Genomic DNA, 15,189 nt, shown 5'->3' with positions numbered 1-15,189 from the left:
GTCTATCATTTGTTGTTCTCTTGAAGTTCAAGAGAATTTTGAGTAAATGGTACTCCTAGTTTGGTATAGTTGTTTGACATTATTTGTTAGCTCCAATTTAAATATAGCAATTTATTTTATAAAAAATAGTAATAAAATTATTAACTAATATTAAATTAAGAAAATAGAATAACACTTACATTTGGGGAAAAAATTATAATTAAGACACTTTTTTTTAAAAGACCAAGAATATAATACATTTAAACTAACAATCTAGCACAAGGAATGTTGGAAAATTACAAAGTTGTCAATTAGATAAACAACGCCAAAACAACAGAACCTCCAAACCAAGAAGAAAACTTAATGTTCAAAGTAGATAAAGTCACTCCAATACATTTGAGTGGTTTTCTATTACATTACCTAAAATCGTATAAAAAATTCTTAACTTTAGACTTTTTTTTTTTTTACAAAAATAAACGATATTTATTCATTCAAATTGATAAAATACATCGATACAATACAAATCCAAATTCGCTAAAAACAAAAAGGATGAATATGTGAACAAACTCACATCATCATGTTAATAGCATAAAACGGCAAAGTATCTATGACTGTATTAAAGTCTCCATAATATTCATGTCCTCTTAACTTTAGACTTGATCCAAGATCAAACTGTAAAGTTACCACATAATTGAGGTGCTTCCAAATTGACGCAATACATGCCAACAAAATTGCTTGAAAGCATTCATTCACTTTCTTTACTTGAAAAAATAATAACCAAAACATTTAGTTGTCATTACACAACTATTTCCTAACCAAGATAGAACATTCACATATAATTTTTCAAACGTAGAACGACCAAATTGACAAGTAATTAAGAAGACGCTTATTTTAAAATGGAAGACGTAATATTTACTTAAACGTTTTTTTTTTTTTTTTTGACAAATACTTAAGCGTTGTTTGATGAGTATATTTCCTTGAACTTTAAAACCATGAAACATGGAAATTTCCTTCTTACATTCACAAGACTAAAATAATTAATTAAAAATTATATTTTTTTATAAAAATAATAATAGCAATTCTTTCGATTCAAATTAATTTAAATAATTCTTTCAAAAGTTTGTTAATTTTAATAATTTTAATCATTTATCACCACATGCAAGTTACGTGATTACCAATTTTTCCTTAGGTGGCCATACGAGTTATTTGCAAGAGGATCTAAAAAAAGAGCTTCTAACCATAATTTGAAAGTTTTCAAATTTCTATGTCAATACAGCACGATAAGATTAAAAACACCATACTAAATTTATCCACAAAAAAAATCATTTTTCTATTCAAACTTGTGCCACGAACTCGATCCTCCAAGAGTCATTCTCGGCAGATATCTCCCAGCTGGAAACGCCATAGAGATAAGGTTCCTCTACCTGCATCGTGAACTTTTATCAAATGGTAAACAATACAAAATTTACCTAGGGCACTAGTTGGGACTTAATGTTCTTCCTTGAATCAAAATTCATTTGGTAATTAAGATTATTATTATTATTATTATTATTATTATTATTATTATTATTATTATTATTATTATTATTATTATTATTATTATTATCTTTCAAAAAATTATTATTATTATTATTATTATTATTATTATTATACAGTTCGAAGAGGGAGTTGGATGTCAACAATTCCATTTATTACCCACTTCAATTTTTTTCAATACCCGAAGTTTTAGAAATAAAAATATAATAATGTGACATTTGAAGGGTTTAATTATTTAATATTATACTCCTTCAAAAAAAATATATAAAAAATATTGCTATATGTGAGAGAAAGGGGATCCTAAATCCTTGAGGAGAATGTTATGTCAGGGTAGGGATTTTTTTCCATAGGGAGAAAAATATCTTCAAAAAATATTGCTATATGTGAGAAAGGGGATCCTAAATCCTTGAGGAGAATGTTATGTTAGGGCAGGGATTTTTTTCCATAGGGAGAAAAATATCTTCAAATGCATTGCAGGAAAGAGGATCATACAACCCAATAATTAAAAGGAAAGTCATCCTAAACATCTTGGAGGCCATGTTCTAATTTTGCAAAATTTTGGCCGCCAAAATATATACATGCAAGAATTTAGATCCTAACAATTGATATATGGAGAAATTTGAACTCTTAAAATTAAAATATACATGGATTTAGATCCTAACATTTTAGAGGCCTCAAAATTTGAAATTAATTGATATAATTAAGTTCAAAATATTAAATTTAATTTAAAATTTAGACACTTAACATTTCTATTTAAAGTTTTTGGGAGAATTTGGACACCCAACTTGCACTTGGCCATAACTATCCCTGTCCTTATGGAATTAGTTTAATAAACAAATATAGCAGTGTCGTATTGAAAAATATTGTTAAATTTTTTAGTAGTTTAGACATTATTGTTTTCAATACAAAAGAGACTGTATTAGCATGATCATCTAAAAGAGACCATTTGATCTCTAAATAATAGTTAAAATGATTTAGTTTGATCTCTGAAATAGAAAAGGTACATAAATAACTATTTTTTTTTAAAAATCACTCATCTTCTATATGGATATAAAACTGCAACTATAACTAAATAGCATGTATTCTATTTTTTTAGTACACTTTTGATATCATCTTGATATGTTATGGAGAAAAAAAAAAATTAATTGAGAACTATCGTACATATTTAATTGAATAATTCTTGTCTTTAGATGACTTTGCTTGAATGCTAAAGAAAATAATAATAATAATAATAATAAATGATTTATTGAAGAATAAACTATGTAGAACCTTTTTAGTCGTAGAAAACAAATTTTCTCTTTTTAATTATATCCGACTCGGGTAGCACTTGTGTGACATTGTGGTCCCAATGTCATCTGACATTGACCAACCATAATGTGACAACTGATTTCCTACTCTCTTTTATAAGGATGGTTTGCTTTTTGTTATTTTTTTAAGGAAAGGATGACATGTGTCACATTGTGGTTGGCCAATGTCACATGACATTGGCACCACAATGTCACACAAGCGATATCAGTCCCTTTCCTACTCCTAAAGGATCATGATCCTAGTAGACTGTTTTCTCAACCAAAAATAAAAAATCAATCCCTTAGGGACAGAATTTGGGTATTCCCTCAAAATTATTATAAAACCCTTGTAAACATATTTTAGTCTTAAACATGTAAGTTAAATAAATTAGTAATTTAAAAAAAATGTGTACAACCTCTGTATTAACATAAATTTATATGTAATTTTTTTAAGAAAAATTTGTTTTTTAATTAGTGTTTATTTTTTTATTTTAAATTAATTAAATTTGAGCAAGTTATTTGCTATTTTTATGAACTATGAAGTCTTCATGAGATGGGGGAGAAGTATTCTCCGAAGAGAGGAACGAGGAACAAGGACGGAGATGGCGAGTATTACAAAGGAAAGGGAGTGGAAGAGTACTCCCTGCCTACCCTATTTACATCCCTAACCCTAAGAATCAATCAGACAGATCCATTTACAAAAAATACGAACATATTTCAACACACTATATCTTATTGATTGAAATTTTATCAGTCTATATGTTGGATAGTTCAACTGACTTGTGCTAAGGGTGGCAAGAGTTGAAAGACCAGAGTTCAATCAAAAATATATTATTAGCATTCACATTACCAAATAAAAAAATTTAAGATGTGCGAAAATATTCAAAATTGCTTTATTATATAAATATGGAGCAGAGGTAGCCAAAAAATAATAATAATTGAACATAAGTTTTGAGATGCATTAATGGAGCAAAATAAATAATTTAATCAAGAGGCAATGAGCAGTGCACATAAGCTAGGGCGCCCTTTAACAATTTTATAACTACCATCAATATATTGGATTCACACGGCCAATGGTCAGCCTTCAATAATACATGCACATTCAATTCATTTCATACGGCCATGGTAAATTATATCATATTGGTAGGTAACATAACTGTTCCCCCAAAAAATAAAACATAAATTTGATCCTAGAATCGTCCATTTGGGCAAACCCCGTATAAAAAAAACAGATGATCAACTGCGGACTCATAAATTGGTCTCATAGTGGGGACACAGAACCAAAGTTGTGGGGATAAATTGGGGTACATTGTGGGGGTCAAAAACTCTACTTATGGTGGGTTAACAAAAACAAACCATTAGTTATCTAGTTCATTGTCGCTTCAAAGTAAGCTTGTACTTTAAAATTGCAAAGAAGCCACAATAGCAATAACTAATGGAGCGTATCCACCTTGTTTATCATCCAACATTCTACACGCCACCCAAAGTCCTTTCTTATTCCTAAAGCTTTGCCAGACCACCACCCAAATTCTAGTCTTTTCTATATTATTTTACAATATATTTAGACAATTGAGAATATTAAAAATTTGATAGTTTTTTTGTTTTTTTTTGAATGGCAAATGTTAGTATGTTACTTTTTTTCTCCTTGTCAGGACTTGTACCCTAGACCTCCAACTCCTTAACCCTTGGTTTAAACCAGTTGAGCTACCCAACCCTACCCCCCCTAAAAATTTGATAGTAACCAAGCCTCTCTTCCCCACTACATTTTTCATCACCATCCAAAGGGGAAATTTTTCAAAATTTGATTCTCTATTTTCTCAAATTCAAGGCCATGCTATTATAATTTTTAATTGTAAGAGTTGAATTTTTGGAAGAGAGCTAACGGCCCTGAAAGATTTTTACTGACCTGAAATGTCACTCTTCATGCATGTATTCATAAATGTTGATATCGTGAGAAAACTAATTTTACATGGCATTATCATGAGAAATTCAAGTGAGGATCCACTTCCCATCACCCCTTTCCTAGTCCGCCCAAATAGCTACACATTCTACCAAATTATGTGTTTCTAAAACTATACTGAAGCAAGCATCACAGACGAACATGTATTTATTTATGTCCAGAAGTAGTTCTACTTCCATCTTTAACTCAATTTAAACATCAGTTGTTTCTATAATTTTTGTAACATTTCAAGTGCACCCACCTAAAATCTCTAAAATATTCACTTGTTAATTGCTTTCCGACATTAAGTTCCAAATTATGTGATCCTTGATCAAAGTTTCGTATTCCTACAGAAAGCTAATTATGTTTTCATGTTGTAGTCCTAACTTAGGACTCATAAGAACTACATCCTGCCACAAAAGAGACATCACCATTATTGTAGGCAGCAACTTAGAATGTTCATATCTATCACTAAATATCAATTGAAGAGTTCTATTGTTCAAAGGGGGTTGGATTGAAAGTGGGGTTATTCCTAAAATTGAGTTCAAAAGAGCTAACTGACAATTGAGGTTCACTGTCTCGGAATGAGCGCAGCAGAAGGTTAGCTATTCTACTTGATCATAGAATTAGTACCATTGATAAAAAAAATAAAAAAAAAATAAAAAAATAAAAATAAAAATCAAAGAAGGAAAAGAATCAACAAGAGAGACTGATAATTCAATAGACAATTCAAATCAGTCAGGCTAAGGTAAAGACTGTTATTTTAGTTAATAAGGAACTTGTTAACATAAATTATTAAGATTGAAAATCACGAACCTGATAAAAAAACACACATTGACTAGGTAGAGATTGAGACCCATAATCGCCAATCAAGAAGTCTATCTCACCACTTCAATGAAAGCTCCCAACATTGCGATAGAAAGATGGTATAATCTTTAACTAGGAAGCGATTCTAGGAATAAAAAAACAAAAATCCAACAACCCCTAAATTAGAAGACAACATTTTCAAATTATTGCCACTATCACCACTTCATATTATTTGAATCCATATATAGACTATAGGTCACTTGCACTACAGTTGAATAATCTTAGATGAATATTAGTAAAATGATGACAATGACATTCCTTTCGAATTCCAACAATTGGAAAAGGTTTCCAAGAACTAAAGAAATCCATAGACACAACTCCCCAAGTACTAAAGTACTCCCTCCGGTCCTATATATAAGAAAATTTTCAAAAAAGTTTTTGGTCCTATTTATTTATAAGAAAATGTCACAACTTTTAAGGTGTAGTTATTGTTTAAAAGACTTTTATACCCCTTATTTAATGTTTGTCTTTTTAATATTAATATGTGTATTTAATACTTCACAATTTTTTATGCGGGTATATTTGTAAAAATATTCAAAAAGTTACACTAATTAATGATTGCATTGGTTTTGATGTTTTTTGGTTTTTCTTCTTATAATAAGGACCAGAGGGAGTAATCCTTAGACACAACTCCCAAAGTAACCAACACACCCTAAGGCTTTGTTTGTGAGTTTGGAGGGGAAGAGGTTTTGGAAAAAAGGAAGGAGTAAGTGGACGAAATAGAGAACATTAGAAGGGGATGGCTTTGGGGGGTTAATTTTTCTTCATAATACAAAACCCTCCTCATTTGGGGGGGAACTAATAAGTTGTATTGGAGGAGGATTTATATGAATTCTTCAAATTTAATAAGTTGTATTGGAGGAGGGTTTATATGAATTCTTCAAATTTAATATATGTTGTTATAATATTCTTAATATTAAAAATATATGAATCATAAGCATTGGTTTATCATTCTCTAAAAAAAATACTCTTTCAAAAAAAATGTGAAAGATTTCCTCATTTTCCTCTATATTCCCCCCCCCCCCCCCCCCCCCCAAACAACACAAAACAAAGACCTCCCTCCCCTCCAAACAAAGCCTAAATGTCAGATTTGAAGCTGCCATCAAAGTCATTTATGCTTTTTTATTTTTAAAAAATCTATTTGTCATGTTTTGTCAAAGCTTAGAATGCAGTTCAAAACCAACATAGAGGAAAACTATATTGGAGGTACATGACATGGATCAATGATACAAGTTTAATTGTTGTAACTCAATTCTACATATTGCTGGTACATGACAAGGATCACATAATTCTAAACAATTATGATTGTTGTAACTCAATTCTAGCACTTGAAAATCATGTTCTCTAGTAAACTTTTCCATTTGACAAGCCTACATATTGCCATATCTCTGTATTGGTAGAAAATTATACTTTAAATCATAGCCAGGGTGTTCATGACCTGACAACCTATTTAGGGTCAAATATATGACATAGTTGTCAATCCCGAATAGGGGAAGTGGGATAGCAGGATAGCATGTAGCGGGATGGCCGCTATTTAAATATTTATCAAATGTATACTATATATTTAAATATTTTTATACAAATATTGATTATTTACAAGTAAAAATGTTGCTATTAGTTTAAACTATTACAAGTAAAAATGTTGCTATTAGTTTAAACTACAATATTATTTATTACACTATTCAATTATTATTCTATTATTTATTAAATAATATTATTTTTATTTAATTATGTTACTTTGCAATTTTATAATTATTTTATATTGTTAACTACTAGTACTATTGCTTTTACAAAAATAACTACTGCAACACAACGCTCCGCCGCTATCGCAGCACTTTTTGCTGCTATTGACAACTATGATATATGGTATATTTAATAATTGCATGAATTTTTTTTTCTTTTATATGTAAGTATATGATAATTTTATCATTTTATTTTATTTTGTTTGTACTTCAAAAGTGTTCGACCTGGTCTTGATTAGATTTGCACATCATCAGATTTACTCTAGTCTAGGGTTGAATTCAAGTTTAAGCTTTTAACAATTAAAATTTAGGGCCAGGTAAGAAACATAATATTTGTCCCAACTCGTTCCTTGACACCCCTAGAGTCAGTAATCGTTAATTAATAATTTTAAACCAAAAGTTGTTTAAGTCTCTTAGGCCTTAGCTACGAAATTCGTCAAGTAAAAAGCCAGTAAATTTGGCAGCCACCATTTAGCCTACAGTCCTCTTTAAAAATGATGTATTAAACTACTTCCCATCAAGGATAAGCTGCATCAATGAATAATATAGAATAGCTAGCTAAACACCTGACGCAGTGACACTCAAACTGCTCAAATGTGAGAGACAAAAAAAAATATATATGCTGAACATTCTTTTCTAGTTTTCCCATTAATTAAAAAAAAACTTTTTAAAAATAGAAGAAAAAGATAGCCCCCGTTTGCATTAAGCATCAGCCATTTTTGCTTTGATCACTCTGAATTTCCTCCAGATATAGGTTTTTTCAGATAAATCACATTTGTGTTTACGAAACCCGCCATACAAATTGCAATTCGCGAACGCAAAGAGAATGGTCACTCAGGCACCGCTATTGACTACCTAGTTACAAATGATTTCTTGGTTGTTTTATATCAAATGCAATTCATGTTTTCACTTCTCAACATTAATCTGCTGTGATTAACACAGTTACAAATGATTTCTTGGTAAAATTCTCATCAAATTTAATACTTACCATAATACTTCCCTTTTTCTAATGACTGGGTTCGCATCTTTCCTAATGAAATACATCTTTGACTAGAGCTAAGACTATGTTGATGAGATTCGACCTTGGTAAAATAAATAATAGGAACAGCTAGGCTAATTTCGATGAAGTAATTTACAGGAGAAATGTCAGCTTGTCCATATGTTTATTTTTTAATTAAAAAATATCAGAAGCAGGGATAAGCAACCTTAATCTTGTGGCATGCAAGAACAAAACAGGTCAGTTGCAATCTAATTTAATATTTTTGTTCTGCAATAAGAACCACTGGAATCACTGAAGTGGCACAATTCCTGCACACTTATCGTGATTCTAACCAAGGCTTATGTCAAACCCTAATTTTAACAAGCAATATGGATTGCCAGCAACTTTTAACCTACAAGTTTGCTAGGGAAGTAAAGGCAAGTTCCCGAAAAGGGTGTCGCCTGAAAACAAGGTAAGTACATTGCTATCAGCTTCAGTGCACCTTTGACATCATTGAACCCCACATCTAACCAATGCTTGCAGCTCTCGGGATGTGGGTGTTGAGGAAATTTAATGGCCAATCAATAGAATTTTTTATCTTTCTAAATTTTAAAATTGAATATAAACTGACTTTTAGAATGCAAATTATAGAATAATTGAAGGACAAATTTAAGTGGCATCTATTTATATAGAAATTGTGATGACAATTTTGTCCCCTTGTTATAGCACAGTAAAAACAAAACCTGGGTTTCAAGAAAAATATCCAAGACACCGAAAGGGGTGAACCCTTTCTAAAAGATAAGATAGGCTAAAGATAGCAGCCTGGAATATTGAAAATTTGATAGGGTTGATCGAGAAACAATAACTAGGGAAAAACCAGGATATTCAGTTACCATCAATGCACGATCATCAATAGGAGGCTTCTATTGAAAAACAAAATATTGCAATCCATAAAAATTGCACTTACCAATTGCATGTAAGTAACCTATGCAGAATGAAATGACATAAACTGCTAAATAGCACCAAGGTTGAGACAACTATTCTAGTTATGAAGTACGGATTTCAAATTCAAAAACCAACAACTTAACTGCCACAGGACATCAGATCCAAAAAGCATCTCCATTTAACACGATAGCTGCAACTTGAAATGACTTAACTGCCACAGGACATCAGATCCAAAATGCATTTCCATTTAACATGATAGCTGCAACCTGAAATGACATGAACAGCGTAAATAATTTAGAAAAAGGAAAGGGCAGTGGAATGACGAGCATTGCTAAATGCAATAATGCCATAGCAACTTCTTTCAACAAAACAGCACGAAAGCGTACCATAACAACCACAAACCACAACCAATCAATGCTTATTTCCATGACCCTCAAAACCAGTAGCCCGTGTCTTGTTTCCATCTTCAATTGAGGATTGTTCACTGGGTATTCTAAAAAACATTAACCAAGGGTTTATATTTCACAGGAAAGCTTAAATTTTTCGCAAGTATGAAACATCAAGAACAGCAACAAAAAAACCTACAGTTTTTGTTTCTTCGCATTGTGTTTGATTGTTTTAACTATATCCATGGCCATCTTCTGGTGCTCCCTTGTTTGAGAATGCAATTCTAAACCTTCAACTGTTTCACAGTCGACTTTACATATCCGGCACCACCCCATACTGGCAGCCTTTCTTCTCCTCAAATTATCAAACGACCTGGTATCTCCCTGGAAAACACAAAAGTAAACACAAATCAATTCCAATTACCTTGTTTCAATTCACAAAGAAACAACAATCACAATACATTCCTCAAAAACTTCCACATTCAATCAACACAACTTCAACGTCTCCAACTCTAATCTAACTGATAAGAATAACACACACAAAAATGAATGTCAATAATCAAAACTTACTGTTAAAAATCCAGCATCATTATTAAGTCCTGCAAGGGAAAAGCTGCTCCTAAACCCAGGTTCACCAAGCTGTGGATGACCTGGCCTGTTGCCTTTGGTAAAAGATTCAAAACTCCGTGAACCACTAAGTTCAAAGGCCCGCATATGACCAGGATGATCGCCAAAACCAATACGCTCCCCAAGCTGCAAATGTCTGGGAAAATCATGTGGACCCAAATGTTCACCTCTTGGGAAATGGCCAGCAAATTCATCCTGACCAATGAAATTTCCCCTCCTTGGATGTTCACCCATGCGCAAGTTACCAAAACCATCAAACTCATCTTTATGCAAATGGCTAGGGGGATGAGGAAACCGACCATCACGGAATGCAATGCTAGCTGAATCACCTAATCGACTTGCAGTTCTGCCTTCAAAATCATCTATACCTGACTTACCAATAAGACTACCAGAGAGGGGCCCCAATCTCCGGGAAGGCATATCAATGTATTCACTACCAGGACTTCTTGGAGCCATACCATCCATACGATGTATCACATATCCAAGACCTGGTCCAATAATATGACCAGGATGAAGAGTTGAACCTGGTTTATTGATGGCATCATCATGAAAACCAAGTGGTCTCTTTCCAGCTTCATGCCTAGGGAATTTCCTGAGATCATCTTCAAACTCTCTCCTATCAATATTTTGTTGACTAGGAATCTGGAAAGATTTGAACCTTTCATCCTGCACACCAAAACCTTCAGGGGCATGCGGTTGAAAGTTGGCTGTCATTCCACCGTGCATATCTCTATGTGGTGGGGCACCAAACTGTGGCCTTCCACTTCGAGAAAAATTGGAAGCTCCTGTATGGAATGGCGGTTCATGAACTTGGTTATACAGTCCTGCAGGGGGTCCACCATGAGGCTGGGGTTGAAAGGTGTGCCCTGGAATATTAAACTGGGCGTCATGTGGTTGCTTGAACATGGTTGGCTGAAAATTATCCATTGAGTTTAAGGGCTGTCCTGAAGGAAGAGCAGGTGCAGTTCCATGATTCCTGAGAAGAGTTGAAACATTTGCTGCAGAGAGAGGCTGATTTGGACCTGATGGAAGTGGCAATTGTGATGTCAACACTGCAGAAGATCTCTGCTGGAAAGAAGCTGGATGAGATGGCTGAGCTAAATCCCCTTTATATTCATCAATGCCAGGTCTATGACCACCATTGGTTTGAGAGACAGCTGGTGCGGGCTTGACAGCACCAGAAGGAGATCTGTCATCACTGTGCAGCTTATTAGTTTCTGATTCAGAGAGTTTAATCTCTGCCTTCAGTGGAGGTCCATCTTGAATCGCATTGCCTTGAATTACAGATTGATCATTATTATTATGTTGAACCCCGGTTCCTTCAGAAGCCTCTCCCTTCTCAACATTCTTATTCAATGTATCACCATTTTCTAATGCATTAGCATTTGGGTCTAAAGTCTTCACAGAGTGTGGATCTTCGCTATTTTGCTTACTCCCAACCTCAGTTGCTTTCAAATTTGTTTCTCTTTCAGATTTCAACTCACTCTTTCCAAGTTTCCCAGAGGCAGAGTCAGTTTGTTGCTCTGTGACATCACCCTGTGCCCTTGAATGCACTTGATTATTGGTCCCAACCAATAAATTCTGATTCCCTGGTCTAACAGGAATTGTATTGGCAGATTGTGCAAATGGCTGTACATGCCCTGCATGGTTGGGAGGTCTTCCAACAGCATTTTGAGATAGTGCAGTATTACCCTTCGACTGTGGATAAGCATGCTTGGGAAATGAATGTACTGGACCTTGCGGTCGTGGATGAGATGGCATAGGCATCTGGTGTTGTGAAAATGGTTGCTGAGGTAATATTTGTTGACCCGGTTGCAAAATAGGACGTTGGTTGGTTTGTCCAGTTGGCTGATTAGGAGTATATCCTTGCTGCTGTTGTAGAGGTGTGTTTTGACCTTGAACAGCTGAAGGCATAAAACCTGGCTGTTGGTTAGGATACATAGCATGAGACTGATTTGGGCGCATCATAGGAGTTTGCTGAGGAAACTGATTCTGCATCTGGACAGAATGCTGGCCCGGGAGTTGAGGCCCGCTTTGGGGATTCAAGTGCATATTAGATTGAGGGGCTCCCATTTGCACATTCTGATGAGGCAGAGGTTGGGGATAAGAGTGATTCCCTGTCACTGCATGTGACATTGCATTTTGCACTTGAGGTTGTACATTAGGATTCATGGGTTGGTGAGATTGCATCTGAGGCTGAGAAGGATGTTGAACTGGAGCATTATTAGGTTGCATTTGTTGTTGAGGTTGAGGGACAGGATACTTCTGAACTGGTTGCTGATTTTGAGGCTGTGAATGCTGCATTTGAGGATGAGGTTGCTGATAAGGAGGGATTTGAGTATGTTGTTGAGGTTGAGGTTGCCCAGAATGAGGCTGAACTTGAGGGTAAGGATAAGACTGAGGCTGAGGGAAGGCTTGACCGTGGCCAGGTGGGTGACTCATCTGCCCATGTGGCTGTACAGCAGGTTGAAGCTGCTGTGGTTGTTGGGGAACTTGCATCTGATTCTGAGATTGTGAGGCCACAGGAGTCTGCACATGTGACACTGGCTGAGACAGTCCTTGAACCTGAGGCTGTGCTGGAAGTTGAGCCTGCAACTGGGGCTGTGGCTGTGTCTGTGGCTGTGGCTGAGGTTGAGGCTGGACATAGGCCTGTTGGTATTGTGGAACAGCAGACTGTTGATAGGGGTAATACTGTTGATACTGCTGTTGGTATGGATCTTGTCCGGGGTATTGCTGGTAGTATTGTTGATATTGTTGCTGCTGTTGATACCATTGCTCCGCCGTTGGCTGCACAACAGTTTGACCTAAAGCTTGGGTTTGAGATGCCGGGTTTGGTAGCTGATTCGGAACATGCCCAGCTGCAGTAGTAGCAACAACTGTTTGAGAAGTCGCAGGTTGCGAAGCAGTTGCCACAACTGGAGCCGCAACCTGGGTCTGATCAGTAGATGCAACAGCAGTAGCACTGGTAGCTGAAGGATCCTGGCCGGTGACCGCCCCCGTCTGCAGCTGACCCTGCCAATTAGCAAGCATAAGATTTAAGAACCAGTCTACGAACCATAGACGGAAAAAACATATAAATGCATATACACATAAACACAACACTTACCGAACAAGTCTGTGCATGTTCTTCTACTTGACGATGCACTATTTGAAGCCCGCACCTGTTGCAAACAACAGGATAATTTCCAAAAGAACATCCTTTACAATGAGACGTACAATCAGACAAAGTTCCTTGCCATGAACATCCACTCCTATGATACAAACAATGAACAGCTATTTTCCCAATGGTTTCCGCCAATGTCTTATTCGACTCAATCAACGGCTGCAACCAATTAAACAACCCAAAACACAAATTCATAAACACCGACAAAAAAACAAAAGAAAACATTACACATAGCACATTACACATAACAACATTCGAACCTTTGAATCGGCCTCGGTGACCAAATAACCATCATAAGGACACGCCCTGGTGGTACCGACGACATACGTCAAACATGGTTTGCAGTATAAATGAGTGCATTGTGACTGCAAAGCTTCATTCGGAAACACGAGAAGGCGACAAACCGGACAAAAATACTCTCCAGCAAGTGATTGAATATTGATTATGCATTCATTATCAAAACCCATTTTGAACAACTATATAATCAAATCACAGCTTCACCTCCAATCATGCATAAACCTAATTACAAAACCACAATAAATTCATTCAGTCAAAACATCGAACACTTAACATGCAAAATAAAAACCTCGAATGAAAACGATTATAGGTTAAACCTAACAGATTTTGCGATGATTCGGTGACAGAGTTATGTGAAAATGTTATCGATTCAACACGAAAAACAAAACCTGCTACTGAAAAAATTTCAATGAGAAAAAAGAAAATTGTGGAAGATCGTGTTTTTAGGTATGAAAGAGTTGAAATGAAACCTGCTACTGAAAAAATTTCAATGAGAAAAAAGAAAATTGTGGAAGATCGTGTTTTTAGGTATGAAAGAGTTGAAATGAATTGAGAAACGGTTACCGGAAAGTTGAGAGATCGAAGAGTTTGGAGCAAGATTGCGTTGCGGAGGGGGGGAGAGAGAGAAGGGGGTGGCGGAAACGAGGAAGAAAGTTCAGTAATGCGTTTTTTATTGGTGAAGGTGAAGAAAACAGACAAGTCACAAGGATGGTGTGTGTTGGTTGCACCCCCCTAGCTTCGCTAATATAAAACCCCACTTCGGATTCATTGAAACGACGGCGTTGCTGATTCCCCAATGCTAATATAACTTTAAGGGTTAAATATGTTTTTGGTCCCTATAAATATGTCAACTTTTCGTTTTAGTCCTTCTAAAATTTTCCTTCAACTTTTGGTCCCTATAAAACTTTCAATCACTACTTTTGGTCCCTATTTTCAACTTAATTTATGTATTTTTTAATGAAATTGTGCAGAAATGTATAAAATATTCTAAAACAATTTCCTGAAAAAAATTAGAATTTTTTAACAAAACACAAATTAAATATGAATTTTTAACCGTAAAAAATATAAAAATTCATATTAAATTCATGTTTTGTTAAAAAATTCTAAATTTTTTTTGGAGTGATTCTTATAATATTTTGAATTTTTCTGGAAAATTTTATTAAAAAATATGAATTTTATATATGAGTTTACTTTAAAAGAGGGACCAAAAGTGAAAATTGAAAATTTTATAGGGATTAAAAGTTGAAGGAAAATTTTAGAGGGACTAAAACGAAAAGTTGACATATTTATAGGGACCAAAAACATATTTAACCCTAACTTTAAAATTATTTGAGAAATTCTTACCTCCGCCCTCTATTATTCTGTCACCCTACTTTTGGATTATGAAATAATGTAAAATGAGAATTTTTGAACCTATATATAAAGTTAAATATGTATTTGTTC

General features: G+C 34.6%; 1 protein-coding gene across 21 annotated transcripts; it reads right to left on the bottom strand.

The window, feature by feature from the left end:
* Positions 1–1,198: 1,198 nt before the first annotated feature.
* On the bottom strand, positions 1,199–14,463 carry LOC146928994 (uncharacterized). 21 transcript variants are annotated; one of them, XR_015005922.1, is made up of 9 exons: positions 14,311–14,463; positions 14,064–14,138; positions 13,710–13,968; positions 13,393–13,608; positions 10,230–13,298; positions 9,859–10,043; positions 9,660–9,766; positions 9,417–9,539; positions 1,199–1,403 (listed from the first exon to the last, which is right to left on the bottom strand). XR_015005922.1 is itself a non-coding variant. In XM_085701115.1 (8 exons), exons 3-7 carry the CDS (start codon positions 13,914–13,916, stop codon positions 9,685–9,687), a joined length of 3,759 nt encoding a protein of 1,252 aa, XP_085557241.1. In that variant the 5' UTR covers positions 13,917–13,968; positions 14,064–14,141; positions 14,311–14,463; the 3' UTR covers positions 9,195–9,539; positions 9,660–9,684. The 21 variants fall into 21 exon arrangements, 14 of the variants coding, with proteins under 14 accessions (XP_085557241.1, XP_085557251.1, XP_085557245.1 ...); XR_015005921.1 differs by having other exon boundaries at positions 14,064–14,135; XR_015005920.1 differs by lacking the exon at positions 14,064–14,138 and adding an exon at positions 5,557–5,692.
* Positions 14,464–15,189: the final 726 nt, after the last annotated feature.

Source organism: Medicago sativa, chromosome 4 (assembly GCF_051527215.1).
Source record: "Medicago sativa cultivar Bolivia chromosome 4, Bolivia_mono, whole genome shotgun sequence".
NCBI classification, from domain to species: Eukaryota; Viridiplantae; Streptophyta; class Magnoliopsida; order Fabales; family Fabaceae; genus Medicago; species Medicago sativa.
The sequence above is the reverse complement of the archived record's forward strand: the minus strand, read 5'-3'. Positions and strand labels throughout refer to the sequence as shown.

Bases quoted from the DNA above. Each gene is read 5' to 3' on its own strand.
- LOC146928994 (XM_085701115.1), bottom strand. From the start codon at position 13,916: ATGGGTTTTGATAATGAATGCATAATCAATATTCAATCACTTGCTGGA. The intron at 13,609-13,709 runs GTTCGAATGTTG...AATTGGTTGCAG, and splicing joins TCACCGAGGCCGATTCAAAG to CCGTTGATTGAGTCGAATAA. The intron at 13,299-13,392 runs GTAAGTGTTGTG...GCTAATTGGCAG, and splicing joins AACATGCACAGACTTGTTCG to GGTCAGCTGCAGACGGGGGC.